Here is a 24,487-nt window from a genome sequence, read left to right as displayed (position 1 = left end):
ACTTCTAATAAAATGTTACATAAATATATTTTTTCTTTGAATTGGTATTTATGTTTGATTTCTGTTATATAATATTAATGGTGTTAATTTTTAATATTATTCAATAAATATTTGACACATAGTGATTATAGTATCATAATAACGGTATCATTCGAAAATTATTAAAAATTAAATAATAACCGTGTAAAATATTTTATAATTTTATAAAAATAAAAATAATTATAAGAAACAAATGTCTTTTTATAAAAATAAAAATAATAATTTTATTAAAAAAGAAAATAACCTAGTGGTTAGAATTTAAATTATTAAATTTAAAGGTTTTTTTTTGTTTAAAATTACTTAGTTACCTTTAATTTCATAGTTGAAACAAAAAAGAAAAAGATTTTCCACTTCAGTTTATTTATCTTCAAAACAAGATTTAAGTTGAAAATTTTCTCACACCAAAGTTATAACTTTTTGAAAAAATAGTTACTGAAAATTTAAAAATAGAAAGTATTTTCTTTATTATCAAACATGAAATTGGACTGACATTTGAATGTGAAATAAATATAATTTTGATACCTAAATAGATATTCTTATAAAAAAATGATGCACACTTCTTTTTAAAGTAAATTAATTTTTAGAAATAATTTGACTTTTTAATGAAATCTATTTTAATCAAATTTAAAAATTTGTATACAAAATAGACTCTAATTCTTTTAAATAATGTGATATTTTTTGTAAATATAAATATTATCTTTACAAAATATATTTTTCTAAAGATAAAAATTATAAATTTTACATATAAATAATATTTTATATTTTTAATAATTTTTAATTTTCAGATACGCCATCATCGTCACATTTTGAATATTCATTGGACCACATAGTAAAAGTTAACAACATTAGTTTCAAATACCATTTTGTGTAACGGAAACCAAACATAGGTATCATTTTGGACAAAAAACATAAATACGAAAATGAACATTGAAACTAAGGTAGTCAGTATCGCATTGGTAAACACACTGTTTTTTTACTGGAACTTGTACATATCTATACCAATCTGTTTTGGTATACCGTTTCAAATGTATTAATTTTAAAAAAATATTTAATATTTATATATAAAAATATTTACAAATATCAAATAAATGATATTGAATAAATTTTAAATATGAAGTATCCGTAAATTATATAAAAATTCATTAATAAATTCCACAAATAAAAATTTATCATTTAATAAAGTCAAAATTAACCAAAAAAAAAACAAAAGGGCAAGCGGATTTTTTCAATAAAAGAGAAGATGAAGGATGAGTGAGAAATTTTTTCTTTCATAGTTAGGTGAGTGAGCTTTTTCATTATATTTTAAATGTGAAATATATCTCAAAAAATTAAAATATTAAATTTTAATTTTCAGTGTAATATTTTTATTGGCTAATATACTCCAATTAAGTCTTTAACACAATAACAAATAGTTAAAATTTTATATTTTTAATATTATTTATGCACAGACCAGTGCAATCGGAATTGATCGAAATGAGTCGGTACAATCAGTACAGATCAAAATTTTCATCTGTGTGGAAAGGGGTGTTGCTTGTTTCGTTTTAGTACTGAAATAGTATGGATCGATTGGTATGACCAGAACCGATACAAAACCGACCACCATGATTGAAACCGAACATAGATACCAAAATACATATTTACCTAAAATGTTATCACCTTTTTAATATATAAAAGAAAATCTAAAAAATCTAATATGTTTTGAATTATTACAATGTAAGTTGTACAGGGAAGAGAAAAGAGTTAAAATGATGGCATGTATCCAATTTATTTAATTTTTAAAATATAAACATATAATCCCATCCAATAAATCTCAAATTTCATCTGAGCATTTAATTCCAAAAAGAAAGAATCATTAAATATTTGTTATCAATAGCGAGGAATAAACTCCATTAATAATATAAAGGTTTCAATCTTAACAACAATGAAATATTATAGGATATTGACAATTGACTTTATTACAATGTAAACACGACATATTTGAGATAATTGTAAATATTTATCACAATAAGAGAACTAGCCTCAAATTGTCTAAAGCAGTAAGGAAAATCAACAAAAAAATTGAGAAGCCCTAAATTGGAGAGGACAACGACAATTCCGTCTCTAAAAACACTTGCAAAAGCAAGAGTATATGCATGGGCAAAACTAAAAACTTATAAGACAAAAATTTCAAAAAGAAATACTTATTAAATAATGAGAAAAATAAAAATAAAACACATAAATTTAAACACAAGTCTGACCGGACTTGTGAAATTTTTTGATATACACTTAAAACAAATACAGATTAAAAAGCCTACAAAAAGTCACCATTTGCTAAACCACCTTGCAAGAGTCTCGAAATTGTTGATGATTAGTAGATGTTTAGCAACAGGAGACACTATCATTCATCTATCATAACTTAACGAAAACAACAAAAGAAAATTACTAAAAAACCACGAGAAATGAATAAGAAAAAAACAAGAAGGATTGGTGGGAGTGAAGTAAAAAATGGTGCATCATAGCCAACTCGGAAACCGACGCAACTTTCTTAAGCATATATTATCAATCTATGTGAATGCTACTAATTTTTCTTACGGCATACTGCCCATAACATCATTGATGAAATGTCGGATCGTAGAGTGCGAAGATCCTCCGTCCATCAAGGCTCTCCTACTCTTTTCATTCATCTCTTTTACTCTTTTTCTAGCATCACTACCTTTGTCCATCATGCACCTAATTCCTTTCTCTATCGTTTCGGCCCTCAAAATTTCCACTTCACCGCTACCTATAACTTCTATCCTATAATCCATTTTAATCTCCACCGCTATTCCCAACTCCATCACTAGTTTAAATGCATTCAGCTGTTGCTCCGCGTAAAGCGGCCACGTCACAATCGGAACTCCGAACCATATACTCTCCAGAATCGAGTTCCACCCACAATGCGATACGAACCCTCCAATCGCCGGGTGGCCTAGAATCGCCACTTGCGGTGCCCAACCAATGATCTTACCAATGCCATGCGTCCCATCTAAAAACCCTTCTGGCAAAATCTCCGACGCGTCATCGTAGTCAGTTTGGCTTGCCATCGGGCCCTTGAATGGGTCTGGGGGTTGGCGTAAAGACCACAAGAACCGGTGCCCACTCTGCTCCAGTGCAGAGGCGATTTCTTTCACTTGATCCTCGTTGAAGTTCCCCCCGCTCCCGAAGCAGAGAAATACCACCGATGAAAGAGGTTGTTCATCCAACCATTTCATGATATCAGAACTTTGATGGACCTCACTTTTACGCTCGAGATCCAATATAGGTCCCACTGGATAAACGGGTGGAACACTACCATTAAAAAGAGAACTGATTGCATGAGATTCTAGCTCCCAAAAAGTGTTTATCATTATACCCTTGGCTTTTCTCAGCCATCTTACCAAGGTAGTCGCCACAGAATTAGATTCAGGATTGAGCAAAATAGTGGGGAAGAGTTTAGATGAAACAGGGTTGAGATAGGAGGGTATGGTGAACTCAGTGTCCGAGTCCTTTAACTCAACGATGTTAACATTTTGCTCATCCTGAAGGGCTAGTGCATGAGATTGAAAGCCGAGAAAAGCTGCACTCGATGCGTAGAAAACATAACTAGGAACACCCAACTGGTTTCCCACATCGATGAAAGGAGTTAGAAACAAGTCGATAACAAACCCGATGAATCGAGAGCTGGAGTAGTGAAGTATGTTGTTGGTAGCGTCTTTCACTAAGGGTGCATGGGCTTGCAAATTACTGATATGATTGGAGAAAGAGATATCTTTTTGGGTTTCAGGTTGAGGGAGTTGAATGAATTTGATGCGAGTGGCAGTGAGAGAGTGGATGTAGGCGGTGACTTGTGCATCGGGGTTTAACTTCAAGATGAGGACGGTAATGGAGAGTTCGGAATGGAGATCCACCAAAAGCTGAGCCAGTTCGACCATAGATGCGAAATGGCCCATTCGAGGCATTGGGATGAACACTAGCTCCGCCATCACCACCACTGAAACAGAAACGGAAAACAGTGAAGCGATGGAACTCTACAGAAGACAATGAGGTCGGTAGATATCATAGATAAAGCGGAGGCCATCAAGGGAAAGGACATAAATAGGTCATACACGTTATCCGTATTTTTCTTAATAATTTAATATTGCATCAAAATTTTTATTTTAAATTTTAAAATTTCTGTTTTAAAAATAATTAAGTTCAAATAAAAATCCATTAAATTACTGACTTGACGTAGAACATCAAGTGGTCCAAGTTGTAATAAACTTAGAAACATTTCTTGAAGGGTTAGCCTATATTAGATTATGAAATTTGGGAAGAAAAAAAAATATAATATATACTAGATTTGGGTGATTATGACCTTGTAATAGCTAATTTTGGCCTAAAAATCCAAACCAATAAAATAAAAAATAAACTCACCAAATCAATAATAAAAGTCTAAATTTTCAGTCCATTTTTACAAATATCATGGCTAAATTCATTAAATCAAACCCCAAACTCAAATAACAACAAGCCCAAACCAACCCTAGCCCAGTAGCTATCAACATTTTCAGGAAACAAAAAAAACCTTAGCCACCAAGCCTTTAGCCGCCGCATGCTAGGCCAACCATTGGCCACCTCGCGCAGAACCTTCCCCGCACGCCACCACCGGCCTCCTACGCCTCTAACACCTGCAGAGAGAAATTGATACAAAGTAGCAGAAGAAATAATGGCAAAACGACAAAAAGAATGGATGTAAAAGGTTGTAATTTGGCCTTAAAAGCCAAAGGATCCCTTTTGTTGCTTTTTTACACACAATGAGTAATTAAAAACGCAGAACAGAAATTTAAAAAGGTTGATCTTGGTTTTCTTTTCTTTGTTTTCTGTTCGTTTTTAGCTTCTTCTTTTTTTTTTTTTTACTACAAATCTATTTTAAATAAAGGTGGGCATAAAATAAATAAAGGGAAAGAGAGGAGAAGATCTCACCGATTAGCTTACGGTCACGTTGTCGAAGACCCCTTCTTCGTCGTCGGGATCGAGTCTAAGAGGGAGGGAGAGACCCCCTTTTCTTTCACATTTTTCGGGCTAGAAATGATTTGTCCTTGATCCAGTCTAAAAAAGGGCTGAAAAAGCTCGATATTGTGCAATTCCGGCCATCGCTCACTGCAGAGACGTGGCCAGACGTTGGCGATGATGGGTATAAAACCCAAGCAGAAAAGAGGAAAATAAGAGAGGGGGCTAATCTCTTTTTTTAAAAAATAAAAGAAGAGAAATGAGTATTTAAAAAAAATATTTAATAGCCCAGCAAAACGTCACCATTTTGCAACCACCCCTATGCCTCAAAACAGCGTTGTTTAGAGGGGAAAACCGCGTGACCCAACCCGCACCCACGGAGGATCCGCGCATTTTGACCTACTGGTCTATTTACGCGTTGGATCCCTCCGCTTTTATAGTACGTCTCAATGTGGTCCCGTGTTACCTTTTTATTTTGATTTTTGCCCCAGAATTTTGCCTCTGTTTCAATTTGGTCCTCCGGCCATTTGATGAAGTAGACCCTTGAAACGCTGCGCATAAGGGGGTTGGGATTATTTTCCCATTCAATCCCTCAATGTTTTAGCACATTTCAAATCGGTCCGCTGCTTCATTTTTTGTCTGAATTTCCCCTTTAATTTTATTTAGATTTTGATTTAGTCCTTTTTAAATACTTGTATTTATTTTATTTGAATTTGGACCTTAAAATTTTATTTTATTTGCAATCTAACCCTCTTTCATGTAAATTTTGATTCTTTGATCTTTTATTATTACTAGTTATTTTAAACTATTTTATTTATCATAAATTTCATATATTAAACTGTTTTAGATTGTTTTAGATGTATTATTCTAAATTATTTCATACACTATATACTTTAAATTGTTTTGTATATATTTCTAAACTTATTTTTATGTACAATACACGGAATTCCAATAAAAATTAAAGGCAAACTTTTTCTTGAGAGCACAAAGTGTCGTGTCCTAACTCACGCGATGTGACGTTTTATTACTTCGAGACGAGAGAGTCTTTAACACTTTTTTCTCAGCCTCAGTCAAGCGTTTTTTAAAATCGACGTTAATAAAAAGGATCGTATTTTAAATCCGTTCCCGATTTTCAACTTTTAACAAGACACTAACTAATCAATTCGGTACCAATTTTTGGGCGTGACGAAGGTGCTAATCATTCCTCTCACGTAACTGACTCCCGAACTCGTTCTCTCGAGTTTCGTAGACCAAAAATGTCGTTTTAGTAAACTAAAATGTTTTATTAAAGCAAAGGTGATCCAATCACACCTAATAAAGATCGATGTCGACTCCCGTTTTAATCTTCGCTTTCAAACAAAGTCGATTCCCGTCTTTCAAAAAATGGTTTCGACAGCTTGGCGACTCCACTGAGACTTTGAGAGTTGAGCCATAAATTAATTAATTTTTGTCCTTTGTCGAAAATTGAAAATTCGTTTTAAATTTATGATCCCGTCATTGCATTTCATCTTTGTGGTTTTTGTCTTTATATATGATTGGCTTTTGGTTCGAGTCTCTTAGTATACTTTTGCGCATCATATTGCATTATTGGTCAATTTTACCCTTTTAAGTGGGAGTGAGAAATTATTCCTTCATGAGGTCTTCACCTTCGTATAGGATAGTGGATCGCTTTCGGGACACATCCGTACCTGCGTCTTCGTGAGATTTTCATCTCCGTATAGCCGTAGGAAAATGTATTCCCCTGAACTAAACTCGGTCTGTATGAGCCTATAATGGATGAGGATCGAGGAATCTTCCGGTTCAGGTACCTTTACTCTAGAACCAAACCACATGTTATGAGCCCTAAGAGTCTACCCTAGGTAGAACCACGCCAAACCCTAGTGGTTACCCGAATAGGTGCTTGATTATTTCCTGTTTGCTTTGAGTTCTAGTCATTGTATATAATACTGAATGGTAGTGTTTTACTGTTATTGCATGGCATCTTATCATAAAAAGGTGTTGATTCACGTTCGGTTACTAGATAGAAAAGCTTAGCATGGAAAACGGGCTTCTTGATAGAGTGGAGGATAATGCGGCAGTCCGAGTATGGTCCGAGAGGACACAGCAAGAGAAAGATGATAGTTTGACCGAGGGATATGAGTCGAAATTGTGGGATTTCACTCGCATCTTTGTGACTCAAAATGACCTACAAAAATTAAAGGAGATATGGAATAGTTGGAACGATGAGATCAAGCAACTCTTCTACTATAATTATGACGACTTACCCTATTTGCTCGATGTAAAGGTGGACAAGTACTTGTTTCGAGCCCTCGCGCAGTTTTGGAATCCAGCCTACAGTTGCTTCACCTTCAGAAGAGTCAATTTGGCACCTATTGTGGAAGAGTACATGGCTTTACTTCGTTACCCGAAGATTCAGCCTAACAAGGCCTATTCAAGAGCTGTTAACGTCCCGACCTTCTTGAAGAAGTTGATGAATATCACGGGGATGAGCGAACAGTGGGTTGTAAGCTGAATTAAGCAGAAATGAGACAGTAAATGTATTCCTTGGAAGAATTTGAAGGACTTGATCTTAGCACACCTGGATATGAAGAAGAGGGTTGACATTTTCGCCTTGAGCATCTATGGTTTGGTTGTCTTTCCCAAGGCATTAGGACATGTAGATGAATCAGTCTTAGACCTATTCGACCGACTTGATAAAGGGGTCACACCTGTCTTGGCAATCCTAGCAGAAACTTTCAGATCCTTGAATATATGCTGAAGGACGGACGAAGGAAGATTCATAAGATTTACGTAGTTATTGTTGACTTGGTTCCACAGTCACTTTTGGAAAGTAGAAAAGCTCTCCTATCGAGTTTTTTCAGAGAACTATTCCCCATTAAGAGAATTAGTGGCTACACCGAGGAGAGACAAAATCTCAGAAGAGAAATGGATAGCTATTCTCCAGAATTTGCAAGTCGAAGATGTTGAATAGAGGGCTCCATGGATGATCCCCAACGCAATCTTATATCGGTGCAGTGATTTTGACTGGGTTCATCTACCTGAAATATGGGGAGCCGTTGGATACGCTCCACTACTTATGTTAAGGCAGTATCGATCAAGGCAATTTATACCGGCGACACAAGGGTTTGCTCAATGTGAGTTCTCTTATAAAGATGACAATTATAAGAAAAAGGTTTGTGAGATATCAGATACTTGGAACCAAACTCGAAGAATAAAAGGATTCACCACAGGCCCGATGACGACCCTTGAGTATGAATGGTGGTGGGGTAAGAGAGTCAACGATAATATCCCTAGGTTGAATCAAAGGAACACTCGACCGATAGAAGAGCATTTACGAGTCAACCCGTCCGAGTTAGAGATCATCAAGAAAGACGTTGAGAAAAGAAGTTTGGAATTGGGAAGGAAAATAGAGCAGTTAGAAGAGGAGAAGATGAAGTTAGGATTAGACGTTGATATCCACAAGCTAGAGGCTGAGAAATCGAGGAAGGGAAAGAACAAGGCTGAGGAAGATTTAGATAGTCTAAAAATTGATTACAAGAAGCTGCTTATGTCGATAAGAACTGCCGATTTAGGTAAAACATCAGAACAGTGGCGTCAAGAAATTAAAGAAGAAAGGACTAGAGCCGATCATTGGGAGAAGAAGTTTAAAGACGTCCGAGTACAGGATGACACTCTGAAATAGAGTTTTTTGGAAAGCCAAAGCGAAAGAGAGAGGTTACGAGATCGGGTGACCGAATTGGAAAAATTACTGCATTAGCATCGTAGTTGTAACTCCGTAATTGAGTTGAAGGCCAGTCTAAGCAAGATCGAGGAGTTGAGAGGGAAAATAGAGGAACTCGAGACTGCATTACGAGATAGAAAAATTCGAGTGGAACTCATTAAGACAAACAATGAACATTGCAAAGAACAGCTTCACCGCTCTCAAGATCAGATCAGAGATAGAGATTATGTCATTGGCGAAGCTGTGGCCTAAGTTAGAGAGGTAGCCGATCATTTGCAAACCTTGGCAGTTCAGGTTGATGTATTAAGCTTAAAATACGAGTCAGAATCAGATCGAGGTTGAAACTCAGCTTGGCTTCTTATGAAGGTTAAGGCTTTAGGCATTAGGGCAAAGTCATATATGTAATTATCCGCTCTATGTAAAGAAATTTTTCTTCTAGTAAAGTTGTTCTAATGAAATTGAATCAGAATCATTGCCTCTTTTTGCATTCATTTCATCCATTTGCATTACATTTCATCATATGCATTAAATTTCACAAAAAGACCCTAATTAAACAAAATTATTTCAATTAATCTGGAAACCAACAAGAATCAACCAACCAAATACCGCTACAATACCCGTCGCAAAACCAAAGTAATGGATCGGAGACTAGAAAGATTGGAATAGATGCAAAGGGACATGTAAGAGCAATTACAAACACAGATGCAAGAGTAGTTAGCTAGAATCCAACAGGACATGAGGGAACAAATGGAAGAATCCCAAAATAATATGATAGGTCAGTTGGTGCAGTTGTTAGCTAGAGAACGTGAAAAAGGGAAGAGCACTGTGTCAACTCAGGGATCGATAATGAAGACCCTGTTTATCTCTCGGGTTTTACTCCTGTCAATGACCAGACACATCCAGAGGTGTACCCACGAGTGGTACCCTTCACTATCAGGCCCTAGCAATATCAGGCTGGTGCCTCGGCACCGATGAACTTTCTTACAGGCTCGGGCTCTAATCCTGGGGATAGTCCAACTAATCCAGTTGTCTCTGACCTTGATGACGTGGTAGAAATAGAAAAGGCAAGAGTAGATCTGGAAAAACAACTCGACAATTGGTGCAAATGGCTTGAAGAAAAATTCAAAGCAATGGAGACCGCTGACTACCATTGCGGGATTAACGTCATAGATTTAAGCTTGGTCCCAGATTTGATTCTCCCATCAAAATTTAAAACTCCGGAGTTTGAAAAGTACAACAGGACTAGCTGTCTCGAAGCTCACATCACAATGTTCTATCGAAGGATGGCAGGATATGTTAATAATGATCAATTATTAATTCACTGTTTCCAGGACAGTCTAGTCGGGTCTACGGCCAAATGGTACAACCAGCTAATCCGTGCCCAAATTCATTCATGGAAGGACTTGGCACAAGCTTTCATGAAGCAATATGGCCACGTGATAGACATAGCACCCGACCGGATCACGTTACAAAACATGGAGAAGAAACCAAGTGAGAGCTTTAGGTAGTACGCCCAAAGATGGAGAGAGGTGACAGCGCAAGTCTAACCAACTCTTCTAGAGAAAGAAACGACCATGCTTTTTATCAATACTCTAAAGGCTCCATTCATCAACCACATGTTGGGAAGCACTACTAAGAGCTTTTCAGACATAGTGATGTCTGGAGAGATGATAAAAAATGCGGTAAGATGTGGGAGCATAGACGCAAGGGAGAGCGCCAAGTGATTAGCCCCGAGGAAGAAAAAAAATGAGATAAATAATGCGAGCATTTATAACAAGGGCTATTGAAAGCCAATTACTGTAAGCCAGCCAAGGACGGTGACTGCTAGCCGTCAGGGCCCCCGAGGCAAGAATCCAATGCAAGGCCAAATACTAAAATATTCTAGTTTACGCTGATCCTAATGACGTATAAGGAGCTTTACCAGAGTCTATTCGACGCACATGTGGTATCACCATTCTGCTTGAAACCCATGCAACCCTCATTCCCAAAATGGTATGACGCAAACACCCAATATGAGTACCATGCGGGGATAACGGGGGCACTCAATCGAGAACTGCACTGCGTTTAAGAAATTGATTGAAAGATTCATTAAGATGGGTATCGTAAAGTTCGACGACCCATCAGGACCTAACGTAGCAGGAAATTTGTTATCCGATCATGCTAATAAAGGGATAAATACAATAGTCAAGAGTATGGGCAAAAGAATCAAAGCTGACATAGCAGAAGTGAAAACCCCACTGAGTTGGGTTTGGAAGCAAATGGTCGATGAAGGCTTAATTACACAAGATTCGGAAGAAAGGCCTGGAGGAGCTGGAAAATACTGTGAGTTTCATACTGATGAGGGTCATGACATCCAAGAATACACTGAATTTAGAACCATAGTACAAAACCTGATGGACAATAAAGAGATGAAATTTTACGAGGAAATCAAAAGATCAGAAGAATGAGAGGTTTACGCCTCAGAGGAATGATCAACAGAAAGGGTCCAAAAAGTTAATTACTCTGTGGTGATCATTTCGTAACCAAGGAATGATGAAGCAGGAATACAGATAGTGCCAAGAGTCATAATCTAGAAACTTGTATCCTTTCCTTACAAAGATAGCAAAAGGGTTCCTTGGAATTACGACTGCAACGTGACGATCGGGGGAGAGGAAAACCCGGTTAGCGCTTTAGAGGAAGGTCAAGATGAGGGTTTCTATACACGTAGTGGAAGGCGTTATACCCCGAACAAAAAAGTAGAACCAGTTAAAGAAAAATCTGTGGTTGTTGAACCAAAAAGGGAGAAGATGACCAAACCTGAATCACTTGTCAATGAGTCTGTGACAGAAAATGAAGCTAAAAAATTCTTAAAATTCTTGAAGCATAGCTAGTACAACATTGTAAAACAATTGCACAAACAACCAGCTTGTATATCGGTACTAGCCTTACTCTTGAGCTCAGAGACTCACTGCAGTGCATTGATGAAAGTGTTAAATGAAACATATGTTGCGGATGATATCTCTGCCAACAAGCTCGATCGTCTGGTCAATAATATCAGTGCCAATAATTTTATTTTCTTTAATGATGACGAAATACCACCACGAGGTATGGGATCTACAAAGGCTCTACACATCACCACTCGCTGCAAGGGATACACATTGCTGGGGGTATTGATTGCTAATAGATCAGCGTTGAATATCCTACCCTTGTCCACGTTAAATAGGTTGCCAGTGGATAGCTCTCACATGAATACATGTCAAAACATAATGAGAGCATTTGATGGTACTAAAAGAAAAGTGATGGGAAGAATCGAGATATCTCTTTTGATTGGCCCAAACACATATGAGGTGGAGTTCTTGGTAATGGACATCAAGCCTTCTTACAATTGCCTGTTGGGGAGGCCGTGGATTCACTCGATGGGAAAGTACCGTCGTCATTACACCAAAAATTAAAGTTCGTAACTGAGGGTAGATTGGTAACGATAAACGCGGAAGAAGACATCATTGCATCCATTACCAGTAACCCACCGTACATAGGTGCGGACGATAAGGCGATAGAGTGTTCCTTTCGATCGCTAGAATTTGTCAATGCTACATTTATTGTCGAAGGGAACAAGATCCAAAACTATGAGGATAGGCTTGCGATTGATGGTCAAAAAAGGAGTATTGCCAGGGAGAGGACTTGGAAGATGCCTCCAAGGAAGAATCGAAGTACCGATGCTAAAGGAAAAATAAGACCACTTTGGCTTAAGATTTAAGTCAGATACGAAGCAAAAGAAGAAAGAGTTGGAGAAAAAGCAAGAGAGTAGAAGAGCGCGTCTGCACGGTGATAAGTTCAAATGGAAACCAATGACCTTTCCTCATTTATCCAGAACATTTGTTTAGGGAGAAACTATCTACCCCGAACAGAAAATGGCGAGAAAGAAAACCACAAAAGAAATGTTGAGAAGTTTGAGCATTAACGCCATATCTGAAGAAAGAACTGAAGAAAGGAAATTATCTGGTTAAAGAATGATATGTGACAAATGGGCCCAAAAGAATTAAAGGAAATGGATAAGTGGTAGTAAGTTTATACAAGAGAACTCACCAATGGCTGTGGTTGACAGGTGAACTTAATAATTGTGTATATTGTATAAGTGTATAAATATTTGGTAAGATTTATGTTTTATGCCTATGAACTTACTAAGCTTCTATAAGCTTACATGAGTGTAATCAATGTCTCTTGTAGATTGACGTGGAAGTATACGGAGGATCGGATCAACACAGATGATCACACTATCCAGATTATCTCCGGTAGCTTTTGTAAATTTCTTTTTGATTTATATGGCATGTATAAGGTTTGATGATTATATAAATACTAAGACTTGTTTAAGAAATATACATTAAAGTAAAGAATGATGAATATTTAAATAATATAATTATAATAGTAGTATAATTTGGTATCAAATTGATTGAAATGAATTGGTTGGTTGGATTGGTCTCGGTTTTAAAATTTGCAAGGAAGGTTAGATATTTATAAAGGGGTTATATTGAGTAGAAAAAAATTGAGATTTTGCGAAAAATTCCCTATGGTTTTGATTTAATTCTGGTTTGGTTTCGAAGTATGTTTTGGGCTCTGGAGGCCCATCTAAAGGACGCCATGACATGTTCTAGTAAATAAATAGTATTTAACTCGCATTAATGGAAAATAATTCGGTAAACTCTGGTAATGCCTCTTACCCTATTCTAGCGATGAATACGGGTAAGGGGTGTTACATTTAGTGGTATCAGAGCCCGGTTTAGCCAGTTCTCAGAACATGTGTTACGTGTAAAGTGTTTAGAAATACATGCCATATAAATTTGTGATAGTGTGATGTGTATGATCTGATCTAATCTTTGTCATTTTTATAGATATTCTTTGATTATAAAGATGTCAGATAGACCTGAACGTACTGAACAAGAGGAAGCTAACAGTAGAGTGCAGACTTTTGAACAAGAAACAAGTAGTGATATTCCAATTTCTATGATGCGAGAGCGAGAACTTAAAAATATGATTTATGGAGTTATGAATCAGTGGTATAAGGTGATGATACAAGAAAGAAGTCAGGCTCAACCACCTTCTCCCCCTACTGCACCACTTGTGGCACATCCGGTTGCTCCTCCACCTCCTTTAATAATTGAAACGAGTAAACATTCTCCGATTGAAAAGCTTAGGAAGTTTGGAGCTGAGGAATTTCGAGGGAGATCAGATGATGACCCTGTAAAAGCTGAGTATTGGCTACAGAGTTTGGTAAGAATTTTTAAACAGATGACTTATTCTCCGGAGGATTATCTATGATGTGCTGTCTCATTGTTAAAAGAAGAAGCATATAACTGGTGGGAAATTGTGGAAACTATAGTACCTGTAGAGAAACTTACTTGGGAATTTTTCCAGAACGAGTTTAAAAAGAAATATGTGGCGAAAAGATATCTAGATAAGAAAAAGAGAGAATTTCTTGATCTACGGCAGGAAAATAATTCAGTGGCTGAATACGAAAGAGAATTTGTCTACCTCAGCAAATATGCTCGAGACATTGTACCTACTGAAGAAGAAATGTGTATCAGATTTGAAGAAGGGTTAAATGATAAGATTAGAATGATGATTGGGGGTAATGAAATATGGGAGTTCGTTGTTCTGTCAGACCGTGCTCAAAAGCTCGAAGAAGTATATAACAGAAAAATGCAACGAGATCGAAAAAATAAAGAATCTTTTAAAAGAGGTGCTTCTAAGTTATTTTTAGATTTACCGGTGAAGAAATCTAGAGAAGAAATTAGTCGAACTACATCCGTGCCAGGAAGATTGGGTAGAGGTAGATCAAGACAATTTGATTTCGGGGTATTTGATAGACCTGCAGCAAGTGTAAGCAGTGTTCAGAATACTCCCCGGCCTAAGTGTCAATATTGTGGAAGACATCATTTCGGTGAATGCAGGACTAAGATGGGGGCTTGTTATAAATGTGGGGCTACTGATCATCTTATTCGAGATTGTCCCCAGCTGCAAAAAAGATGAAGTAGATCAGAAAAAGATACAGAGAACTACTCCCCAAATAAGTAGACGTTCGGGCCAGAGTAATGCTACAGGGGCTACCCGTTCGGGTATGAGAGAACCAGTTAGTCAATCAGAAAATAGAGCACCAGCACGTACCTATGCCATTCGAACAAGGGAAGAGGCTGCGGCTCCTGATGTAATTGTTGGTATTTTCTACCTTTATGATGTTACTATTTATGCATTAATAGACCCTGGGTCTACTCGTTCATATATTTGCAATATGCTAGCATCTGAAAAGAAATTATCTGTTGAGTCCACTAATTATGTAATACAAGTCACTAATCCATTAGGTCAAAGTGTGATGGTTAATTTAATATGTCGTAATTGTCCACTGAAAGTGAAAGGCTGTGAATTCCCTGCTGATTTGATGTTGTTACCCTTTCAGGAATTTGATATTATTCTGGGGATAGATTGGTTAACAAAACATGACGCTGTAGTAAACTGTCGAGAGAAATGGATTGATTTGAAAAATCAGACAGGAGAAATGATTTCGGCTGAGTTTGGAAATATGAAAGATAATGTCTGAATTATTTCAGCCTTTTCAGCTCAGAAGCTAATACGGAAGGGTAATGAAGCATATTTAGCTTATATTATTGATACTTGGGATTCTGAATCAAAGTTGAAACAGTTGCCAGTTGTTAATGAATTTGCTGATGTGTTTCCTGAGGAATTTCCAGGTTTACCACCAGATCGTGAAGTTGAGTTTGTGATTGATGTGATCCCGGGAACAGCTCCAATATCCGTAGCACCATACAGAATGGCACCAACTGAATTAAAAGAGTTAAAGACTCAGTTGCAAGAATTTTTAGATAAGGGGTTTATTAGACCGAGTACATCTCCTTGGGGTGCACCTGTTTTGTTTGTGAAAAAGAAAGATGGTTCGTTGAGATTGTGTATAGATTACAGATAATTAAATAAGGTTACAATCAAGAACAAATATCCTTTGCGCCGCATTGATGATTTGTTCAATCAATTGAAAGGTGCTGCTGTGTTTTCAAAAATAGATCTTCGATCTGGGTATTATCAGCTGAAAGTTAAAGAATCTGACGTGCCAAAAATTGCCTTCAGAACTCGGTATGGTCATTATGAGTTTCTGGTAATGCCATTTGGTTTAACTAATGCTCCTGCTGCATTTATGGACTTGATGAATCGGATTTTTCAACCTTATTTGGATAGATTCATGGTTGTATTTATTGATGATATATTGATCTATTCGAAGACCGAGCCTGATCATGCATAACACTTGAGAAGTGTGTTACAGACTTTGAGAGAGAAACAGTTGTATGCAAAGTTCAACAAGTGTGAATTTTGGTTACATGAGGTTGGATTTCTAGGTCATATTGTTTTAGCTGAAGGAATTCGAGTAGATCCAAGTAAAGTGTCAGTTGTGGTGAATTGGAAAACTCCAAAGAACGTAACAGAAGTGAGAAGTTTCCTGGGATTAGCGGGATACTACCGCCGATTTGTTAAAATTTTTTCAATGATTGCCCTGCCGATGACTCGACTACTTCAGAAGAATGTTGAATTTGTATGGTCTGAAGAGTGCCAACAAAGTTTTGACCAGCTGAAGAAGATGTTGACAGAAGCTCCAGTGTTAACTCAGCCAGAATCAGGTATACCATATGTTGTGTACAGTGATGCATCTTTAAATGGTTTGGGTTGTGTTTTAATGCAATCAGGGAAAGTAGTGGCTTATGCTTCTCGACAATTAAAACCGCACGAGAAAAATTACCCTACCCATGATTTGGAGTTGGCCGCAATTGTGTTTGCTTTAAAAATCTGGAGACATTATTTATATGGGGAAAAATGTTATGTGTATACCGATCACAAAAGTTTGAAATATTTGATAACACAGAAAGAGCTGAACTTGAGACAGAGACGGTGACTCAAACTATTGAAAGATTATGATCTTGTTATTGATTATCACCCGGGGAAAGCTAATGTGGTCGCTGATGCACTTAGCCGAAAATCATCATTGTTTGCAATTCGAGCAATGAATGTTCATTTGTCTGTTAATGAAGATGGCTCAGTATTAGTAGAATTGAAAGCAAAATCTACATTCCTTCAACGGATCCGTGAATTACAGAGTGATGATCCGAAACTAGTGCTGAAACGACAAACGGTTCAGGATAATTTGAGTTCAGAATATAGCGTTGATGATGGTGGTATGTTGCGTTATCATAATAGAATTTGTGTTCCGAATAATCCAGAATTGAAAAATGATATTCTTGCTGAAGCTCATAATAGTAAGTATTCTATTCATCTGGGTAGTACAAAAATGTATTGCAATTTAAAAAGAATGTACTGGTGGCCTGGTATGAAGGGAGAGAATTGTGAATTTTTTTGCAAAATGTTTAATCTGTCAGCAGGTGAAAGCAGAGCATCAAGTACCAACGGGTTTATTACAACCTATTATGATTCCTGAATGGAAGTGGGAACACATTGCGATGGATTTTGTATCAGGATTGCCTGTGACTCCAAAAAAGAAAGATTCAATCTGAGTTATCGTTGATAGATTGACAAAGTCGACACATTTTATTCCAGTCAGATCAAATTTTTCATTGGAGAAGTTAGCGGAATTGTATATTTCTGAGATTGTGAGATTACATGGAGTTCCAATATCTATTATTTCGGATCGAGATCCGAGATTTACTTCGAGATTTTAGAGTAAATTACAGGAGGCTTTGGGCACTAAATTAAATTTCAGCACAGCTTTTCATCCTCAGACAGACGGGCAGTCAGAGCGAGTGATTCAGATTTTAGAAGATATGTTAAGGTGTTGTGTACTTGAGTTTGGCGGTAGCTGGGAAAGGTATTTACCTTTAGTCGAATTTGCTTATAATAATAGTTATCAAACTAGTATTAAAATGGCACCATTTAAAGCTCGTATGGAAGAAAGTGTAAAACTCCATTATATTAGTTTGAATTAAGTGAACGGAAACTAATGGGAGTGGACTTGATTCGGGAAACCGAAGAAAAAGTTCGTATTATTCGAGATTGTTTAAAAGCTACCTCCGATCGGAAAAAATCATATGCAAATTTAAAGAGAAGAGATATAGAGTTTAATGTGGGTGATCGTGTATTCTTGAAAGTGTCACCGTGGAAGAAAGTTTTGCGGTTCTGTAGAAAGGGAAAACTCAGCCCACGATTTATCGGGCCGTATGAAATCATTGAAAGAATCGATCCGGTAGCTTATAGATTGGCTTTGCCCTCGGAGCTTGAAAAGATTCATAACGTGTTTCATGTGTCTATGTTGAGACGGTACAGATCAGATCCATCACATGTAATCCCTTATACAGAAATAGAGCTCCAACCCGACATGACTTATTCAGAAGAACCGGTGAAAATTTTAGCTTGGGAAATTAAAGAGTTAATGAACAAATGGGTACCGTTAGTAAAAGTGTTGTGGCATCGACATGGTGTGGAGGAGGCAACCTGGGAAACAGAGGAATCAATGAGATCACAATATCCGAACCTATTTTCAGGTAACAAATTTCGAGGACAAAATTTCTTAAGAGGGGGAGAATTATAATAGCCTAAATTTTCAGTGGTGTCGGAACAGTGATTCGAGATCACTAAATCTGACAAATGAGTATAAAATATTAATAATTTAGTGAATATAAGTTAAGTGTGAAGTTAGGAAAATTTTTGAAATAGAGAATAGTGTACTAGAAATAAAAATTTTAAAAATTAGAATCGGAAATGAGATATCGAGAGTTTGAAAATTTTAAAACGAGCCATAAATATTTTTATAAATATTTATGAAGTGTTAATAAGTTAGTATTAAAGTTTCGTTAAAAAATTTTAAAGTTTCGATAGTTAATTGAATAAAAAGGATTAAATTGTAACAAATATAAAATTATGAGAAATGATTAAATAGCTTAAATGATAAAAGAAAGAGGGTTTAAAAGGAAAATAGACCCAAGGTCTATTTGAGCTGGACGGTAAGGTGCATGAAATCAGCAGGAAAATTGATGAATTAAGGGCAAAATTGGAATATTGCAAAATTTACTTAATAAACTAGGACCAAAGTGGAATTATCTAGAATTCTCATTATTTTTCTGCATTCTCATCAGCAAAAACACCATAGAAGGGTTTTCTTAAGCTGGTTTTTCATATTTTTACTGCAAATTGAGAACTCGAAGCAAGTCGAGGAAAAGAAAAAGTAGCTGATTAGTCCCTGAACTTTCACAAATTTTGCAAATCGACCCAGGTAAGTTCATATGGTTGAAGTTTAATGATTATATGTTAATTTTATGAATTATACAATGTAATATGTATGATGAAATGTATTTATTGATAAATAGAGAATAAAATAACAACATGAAAATCGAATAAATGATTAAATTGAGCGGAATGTCGGATTTGAGTACTTCTGATCAGTGACAAGGGTAGCCTCAGCTACACTTATCTGATTAGTGATAAGTGACAAGCGACAAGCGACAAGTGATAAGTGGTAGCTTTAGCTACACTTATCTGATCAGTGACAAGTGATAAGTGATAAGTGGTAGTTTTAGCTACACTTATCTGATCAGTGACAAGTGATAAATGTGATAAGTGTAAGACTGTGGCAGGACTATGACTTCAAAAGGTGATAAATGATCATACGCAAGACCATAGTTATACTATGGCAAAGTGAAAGTGAAGTACTCAATTTTCTGTAACCATTCCCTAATTTGGTTAAAGAATGATATGTGACAAATGGGCCCAAAAGAATTAAAGGAAATGGATAAGTGGTAGTAAGTTTATACACGGGAACTCACCAATGGCTGTGGTTGACAGGTGAACTTAATAATTGTGTATATTGTATAAGTGTATAAATATTTGGTAAGATTTATGTTTTATGCCTATGAACTTACTAAGCTTCTATAAGCTTACATGAGTGTAATCAATGTCTCTTGTAGATTGACGTGGAAGTATACGGAGGATCGAATCAACACAGAGGATCACACTATCCAGATTATCTCCTGTAGCTTTTGTAAATTTCTTTTTGATTTATATGGCATGTATAAGGTTTGATGATTATATAAATACTAAGACTTGTTTAAGAAATATACATTAAAGTAAAGAATGATGAATATGTTAAATAGTATAATTATAATAGTTGTATAATTTGGTATCAAATTGATTGAAATGAATTTGTTGGTTGGATTGGTCTCGGTTTTAAAATTTGCAGGGAAGGTTAGATATTTATAAAGGGGTTATATTGAGCAGAAAAAAAAAACTTTGGGATTTTGCAAAAAATTTGCTATGGTTTCGATTTAATTCTGGTTTGGTCTCGAAGTATGTTTTGGGCTCTGGAGGCCCATCTAAAGGACGCCATGACATGTTTTAGTAAATGAATTGTATTTAACTCGTATTAATGGAAAATTAATTCGGTAAACTCCGGTAATGCCTCCTACCCTATTCTAACGACGAATACGGGTAAGGGGTGTTACAAGCTCTGATTTTGACTGAGATGGATGGTAAAAGCTTTCCTAATCTCGTGAATTCGGATTCGGTCAAGAGGTACTTTACCTAAATAAAAAAAAAGGAGAGGCCAAGGCGAAAACTAGCAAAAGGGTGCTTTGAGACCAAAGGGGTTTTGAGTTGAAAACTCAGGAATGGGCAATTCAAATTTTGATCGAAGATGGGGCATGTGGTAGTCTTGTCTTCTCTAAATGAATGAGAAAAGAGATACTACATCTTGGGGCATCAACAAAGTACTATTGGTCTTCTAAACGCATATCAAGTTCAAAGGGTCCTCAAGAAGTTTTGTGCAGAGAAGCTCATGCTACGATATCTGAGGCACCTATTCTCATTTTATTCATTTTGTATCTTGGAAAAATTTGATATCTTGATTACCTTATTCATTTTGAGCTTTGATTTCAATAAAATTCCATCTTGTCTATTGCGATAATCTTTTTCAAGCATTTTTCATTGAAATAATGATTAATGGACTAATAATATTCAAAAAAGGAGTTTTGCATATTGCTCTGAAATGCTTCTAAATGATACAAGGACTTGAAATGAGACTAATTAGTTTGAATTACCCAAATTCAAGGGTTGGAAACATTGGAAAAAATAGCCCAAATTGTGATTATTCTTTGGGTTTTCTGCCAAAGATACCAGCTGAAGAAAAAGGACAGAGTAATACGTCAATGATAAAACCTCGATGAATAACGAGTAATATCAAATTAAGCATTAAAAAATGACATTTTTTACATTCATGCAAACATCATTCATACACATCTAGCCAGTAGCATTTGATTCATTTTGATCATAACATTCTAATCATTCGGCATAAATTGGCCCATGAAATAAATTCAACAGGTCATGTTCTCCAAAGAATGGTGTAACAGACCAGAGAAATCAAAATCCTACACCCCTGAAGATGCAGTGGGACGGATTGAAATCACCATGGCGAATCTTGTCTCCCTAAAGTTGTAGTGGAACAGATTGAAGCCGCGAATCTTATCTCCCTGAAGTTGCAGTGGAATAGATTGAAGTTACAGATCTTATCTCCCTAAAGTTGTAGTGGAATAGATCGAAGATAGAAAATCTCATTTCCCTGAAGTTGCAGTGGAACAGATTAAAGCTATGAGTTACAAGTCCTATACCTTTGAAGTTGCAGCAGGTCGGATCAAATCCACCATGCCAAGTCTTATCTCCCTAAAGTTACAGTGGAGCTGGCTAAAGATAGCAAATCTTATCTTTCTGAAGTTGCAGTAGAGCATATTAAAGCTACAAATCCTATACCTCTGAAGTTGCAGTAGGTCGGATCAAATCTATCATGGCGAATCTTATCTCCCTGACGTTGCGGTAGAGCAGATTGAAGCCACTAATCCTATACCCGTGAAATTGTAGTGGGACAGATTAAAGTTACCTTGGCAAATCTTATCTCTCTAAAGTTGTAGTAGAGTAGATTGAAGGCACAAACCTTGTCTCCTTGAAGTTGCAGTGGAATAGGTTAAAGTTACAAGTCTTACGAAGTTGCAGTGGAGTAGATCAAAGCAACAATTCCTATACCCCTGAATATGCAGAAGGATGAAATGAGGCTATTTGAAGAACTGAAGAAGTCAAGATTAGGCAAGACTAGACAAAATTGGCTCTTTTAAGGTCTTTGCTCCATTCTCGTTACACGATAATGAGAAAAGAGGGGCAGCTGTAATAGCCAATTTTGGCCTAAAATTCCAAACCAATAAAACAAAAAATAAACCCACTAAATAAATAATAAAAGTCTAAATTTGCAGTCCATTTTTACAAATATCAAGGCCCAATTCACTAAACCAAACCCCAAACCCAAATAACCCAAACAAGTAAAACCCAACAAGCCCAAACCAACCCTAGCCCACTAGCTATCAACATTTTCAAAAAACAAAAAAAAACCCTAGCCACCAAGCCTTCAGCCGCCGCATGCTAGGCCAACCATTGGCCACATCGCGCAGAACCTTCCCCTTATGCCATCACCAGCCTCCCACCCCTCTGACACCTGCAGAGCGCAGAAGAAGTAATGGCAAAACGACAAAAAAAAATGGATGTAAAAGGTTGTAATTTGGCTTTAAAAGCCAGAGGATCCCCTTTATAGTTTTTTTACACACAACGAGTAATTAAAAATGCAAAACAGATATTGAAAAAGGTTGATCTTAATTTTCTTTTCTTTGTTTTCTGTTCGTTTTTAGCTTCTTTTTATTTTTTTATTACAAATCTATTTTAAATAAAGGTGGGCATAAAATAAATAAAAGGAAAGAGAGGAGGAGATCTCTCCGGATTCACCTGTGGTCACGTCATTGGAGACCCCTTCCCTATTGTTGAGATCGGGTCTAAGAGGGAGCGAGAGACCCCCTTTTCTTTCGCATTTTCTGGGCTAAAAATGCTTTGTCCTCAATCCCGTCTAAAAAAGGGCTGAAAGAGCCCGATATTATGCAAATTCGGCCACTGCTCATGGCAGAGATGCAGTTAGACGGCGGCGATGATGGGTATAAAACCATAGCAGAGAAGAGGAAAATAGGAGGGGGCCTACTTTCTGTTTTTTAAAAAATAGAAGGAGAGAAATGAGCATTTTTTTTAAAAAAATTGGCTTTAATAGCCCAGCAAAATGTCACCATGTTACAACCCCCTATGCCTCAAAACGACGTCGTTTAGGGGGGAAAACCACGCGACCTGACCTGCACCAACGGAGGATCCGCGCATTTGGACCTAATAGTCTATTTGCGCGTTGGATCATTTCGCTTTTATAGTGCATTTCAATGTGGTCTCGTGTTACCTTTTTATTTTGATTTTTGCCTCAGAATTTTGCCTCTGTTTCAATTTGGTCCTCGGGTCATTTGAAGAAGCAGACCCTTAAAACGTTGCGCATAAGGGGGTTGGGATTATTTTTCCATTCAATCCCTCAATGTTTCGGCGTGTTTCAAATCGGTCCGCTGCTTCATTTTTTGTCTGAATTTCCCCTTTAATTTTATTTAGATTTTGATTTAGTCCTTTTTAAATACTTGTATTTATTTTATTTGAATTTGGACCTTAAAATTTTATTTTATTTGCAATCTAACCCTCTTTCATGTAAATTTTGATTCTTTGATCCTTTATTATTACTATTTATTTTAAACTATTTTATTTATCTTAAATTTCATATATTAAACTGTTTTAGATTGTTTTAGATGTATTATTCTAAATTATTTCATACACTATATACTTTAAATTGCTTTGTATATATTTCTAAACTTGTTTCTATGTACAATACATGGAATTCCAATAAAAATTAAAGGCAAACTCTTTCTTGAGAGTACAAAGTGTCGTGTCCTAACTCACGGGATGTGACGTTTTATTACTTCGAGAAAAGAGAGTCTTTAACACTTTTTTTTCAGCCTAATTCAAGCATTTTTTAAAATCGACGTTAATAAAAAGGATCGTATTTTAAATCCGTTCCCGATTTTCAACTTTTGACATCAAGACACTAACTAATCAATTCGGTACCAATTTTTGGGCTTGACGAGGGTGCTAATCATTCATCTCACGTAACCGACTCCCGAACCCGTTCTCTCGAGTTTCGTAGACCAAAAACGTCGTTTTAGTAAACTAAAATGTTTTATTAAAGCAAAGGTGATCTGATCACACCTAATAAAGATCGATGGCGACTCCAATTTTAATCTTTTCTTTCAAACAAAGTCGTTTTGCAACATCAAGGAATTGTGGCCTAACTTATGGGGTTTCAGTTTTCTCGTTGATTCTAAATAGCCAAATATCCTTTTGAGTTTTAAAATACACGAAATTCCAATAAAAATTAAAGGCAAACTCTTTCTCGAGAGTACAAAGTGTCGTGTCCTAACTCACCGGATGTGACGTTTTATTACTTCGAGACGAGAGAGTCTTTAACACTTTTTTCGGCCTAATTCAAGCGTTTTTTTAAAATCGACGTTAATAAAAAGGATCGTATTTTAAATCCGTTCCCGATTTTCAACTTTCGACATCAAGACACTAACTAATCAATTCGTATTTTAAAGTTTTCCTTTCTTTGTTCCATTACTCTTCTCTGAATCTTCTCTCGTTTTCTCTATTATGTTATCACGCTCATCAAAACAAAATCAAGTAGAAAAAAAGAAAGAAAGAGGGCAACAACTTGCAATCCAAAATACCATAAAAGAAAGTTGAATGTTAGTATTCCCTTCCTACTAAATAGTCTAACTAGTACCTTTTTATTTCTTTGTCTCGTTCCTCTTCTTT

The 24,487-nt window shown here is 36.3% G+C and overlaps 1 protein-coding gene across 1 annotated transcript; it reads right to left on the bottom strand.

Moving 5' to 3' along the window:
• Positions 1-2,203: 2,203 nt before the first annotated feature.
• Positions 2,204-4,258, bottom strand: LOC108474454 (anthocyanidin 3-O-glucosyltransferase 2-like). Its single transcript, XM_017776384.2, has one exon. It carries the CDS (start codon positions 4,017-4,019, stop codon positions 2,607-2,609), a length of 1,413 nt encoding a protein of 470 aa, XP_017631873.1. The 5' UTR covers positions 4,020-4,258; the 3' UTR covers positions 2,204-2,606.
• Positions 4,259-24,487: the final 20,229 nt, after the last annotated feature.

The sequence above is a fragment of the Gossypium arboreum genome, chromosome 3, assembly GCF_025698485.1.
Source record: "Gossypium arboreum isolate Shixiya-1 chromosome 3, ASM2569848v2, whole genome shotgun sequence".
In the NCBI taxonomy this organism is placed as follows: Eukaryota; Viridiplantae; Streptophyta; class Magnoliopsida; order Malvales; family Malvaceae; genus Gossypium; species Gossypium arboreum.
Note: the sequence above shows the minus strand (reverse complement) of the source record. Positions and strands in the feature narration are given on the sequence as shown.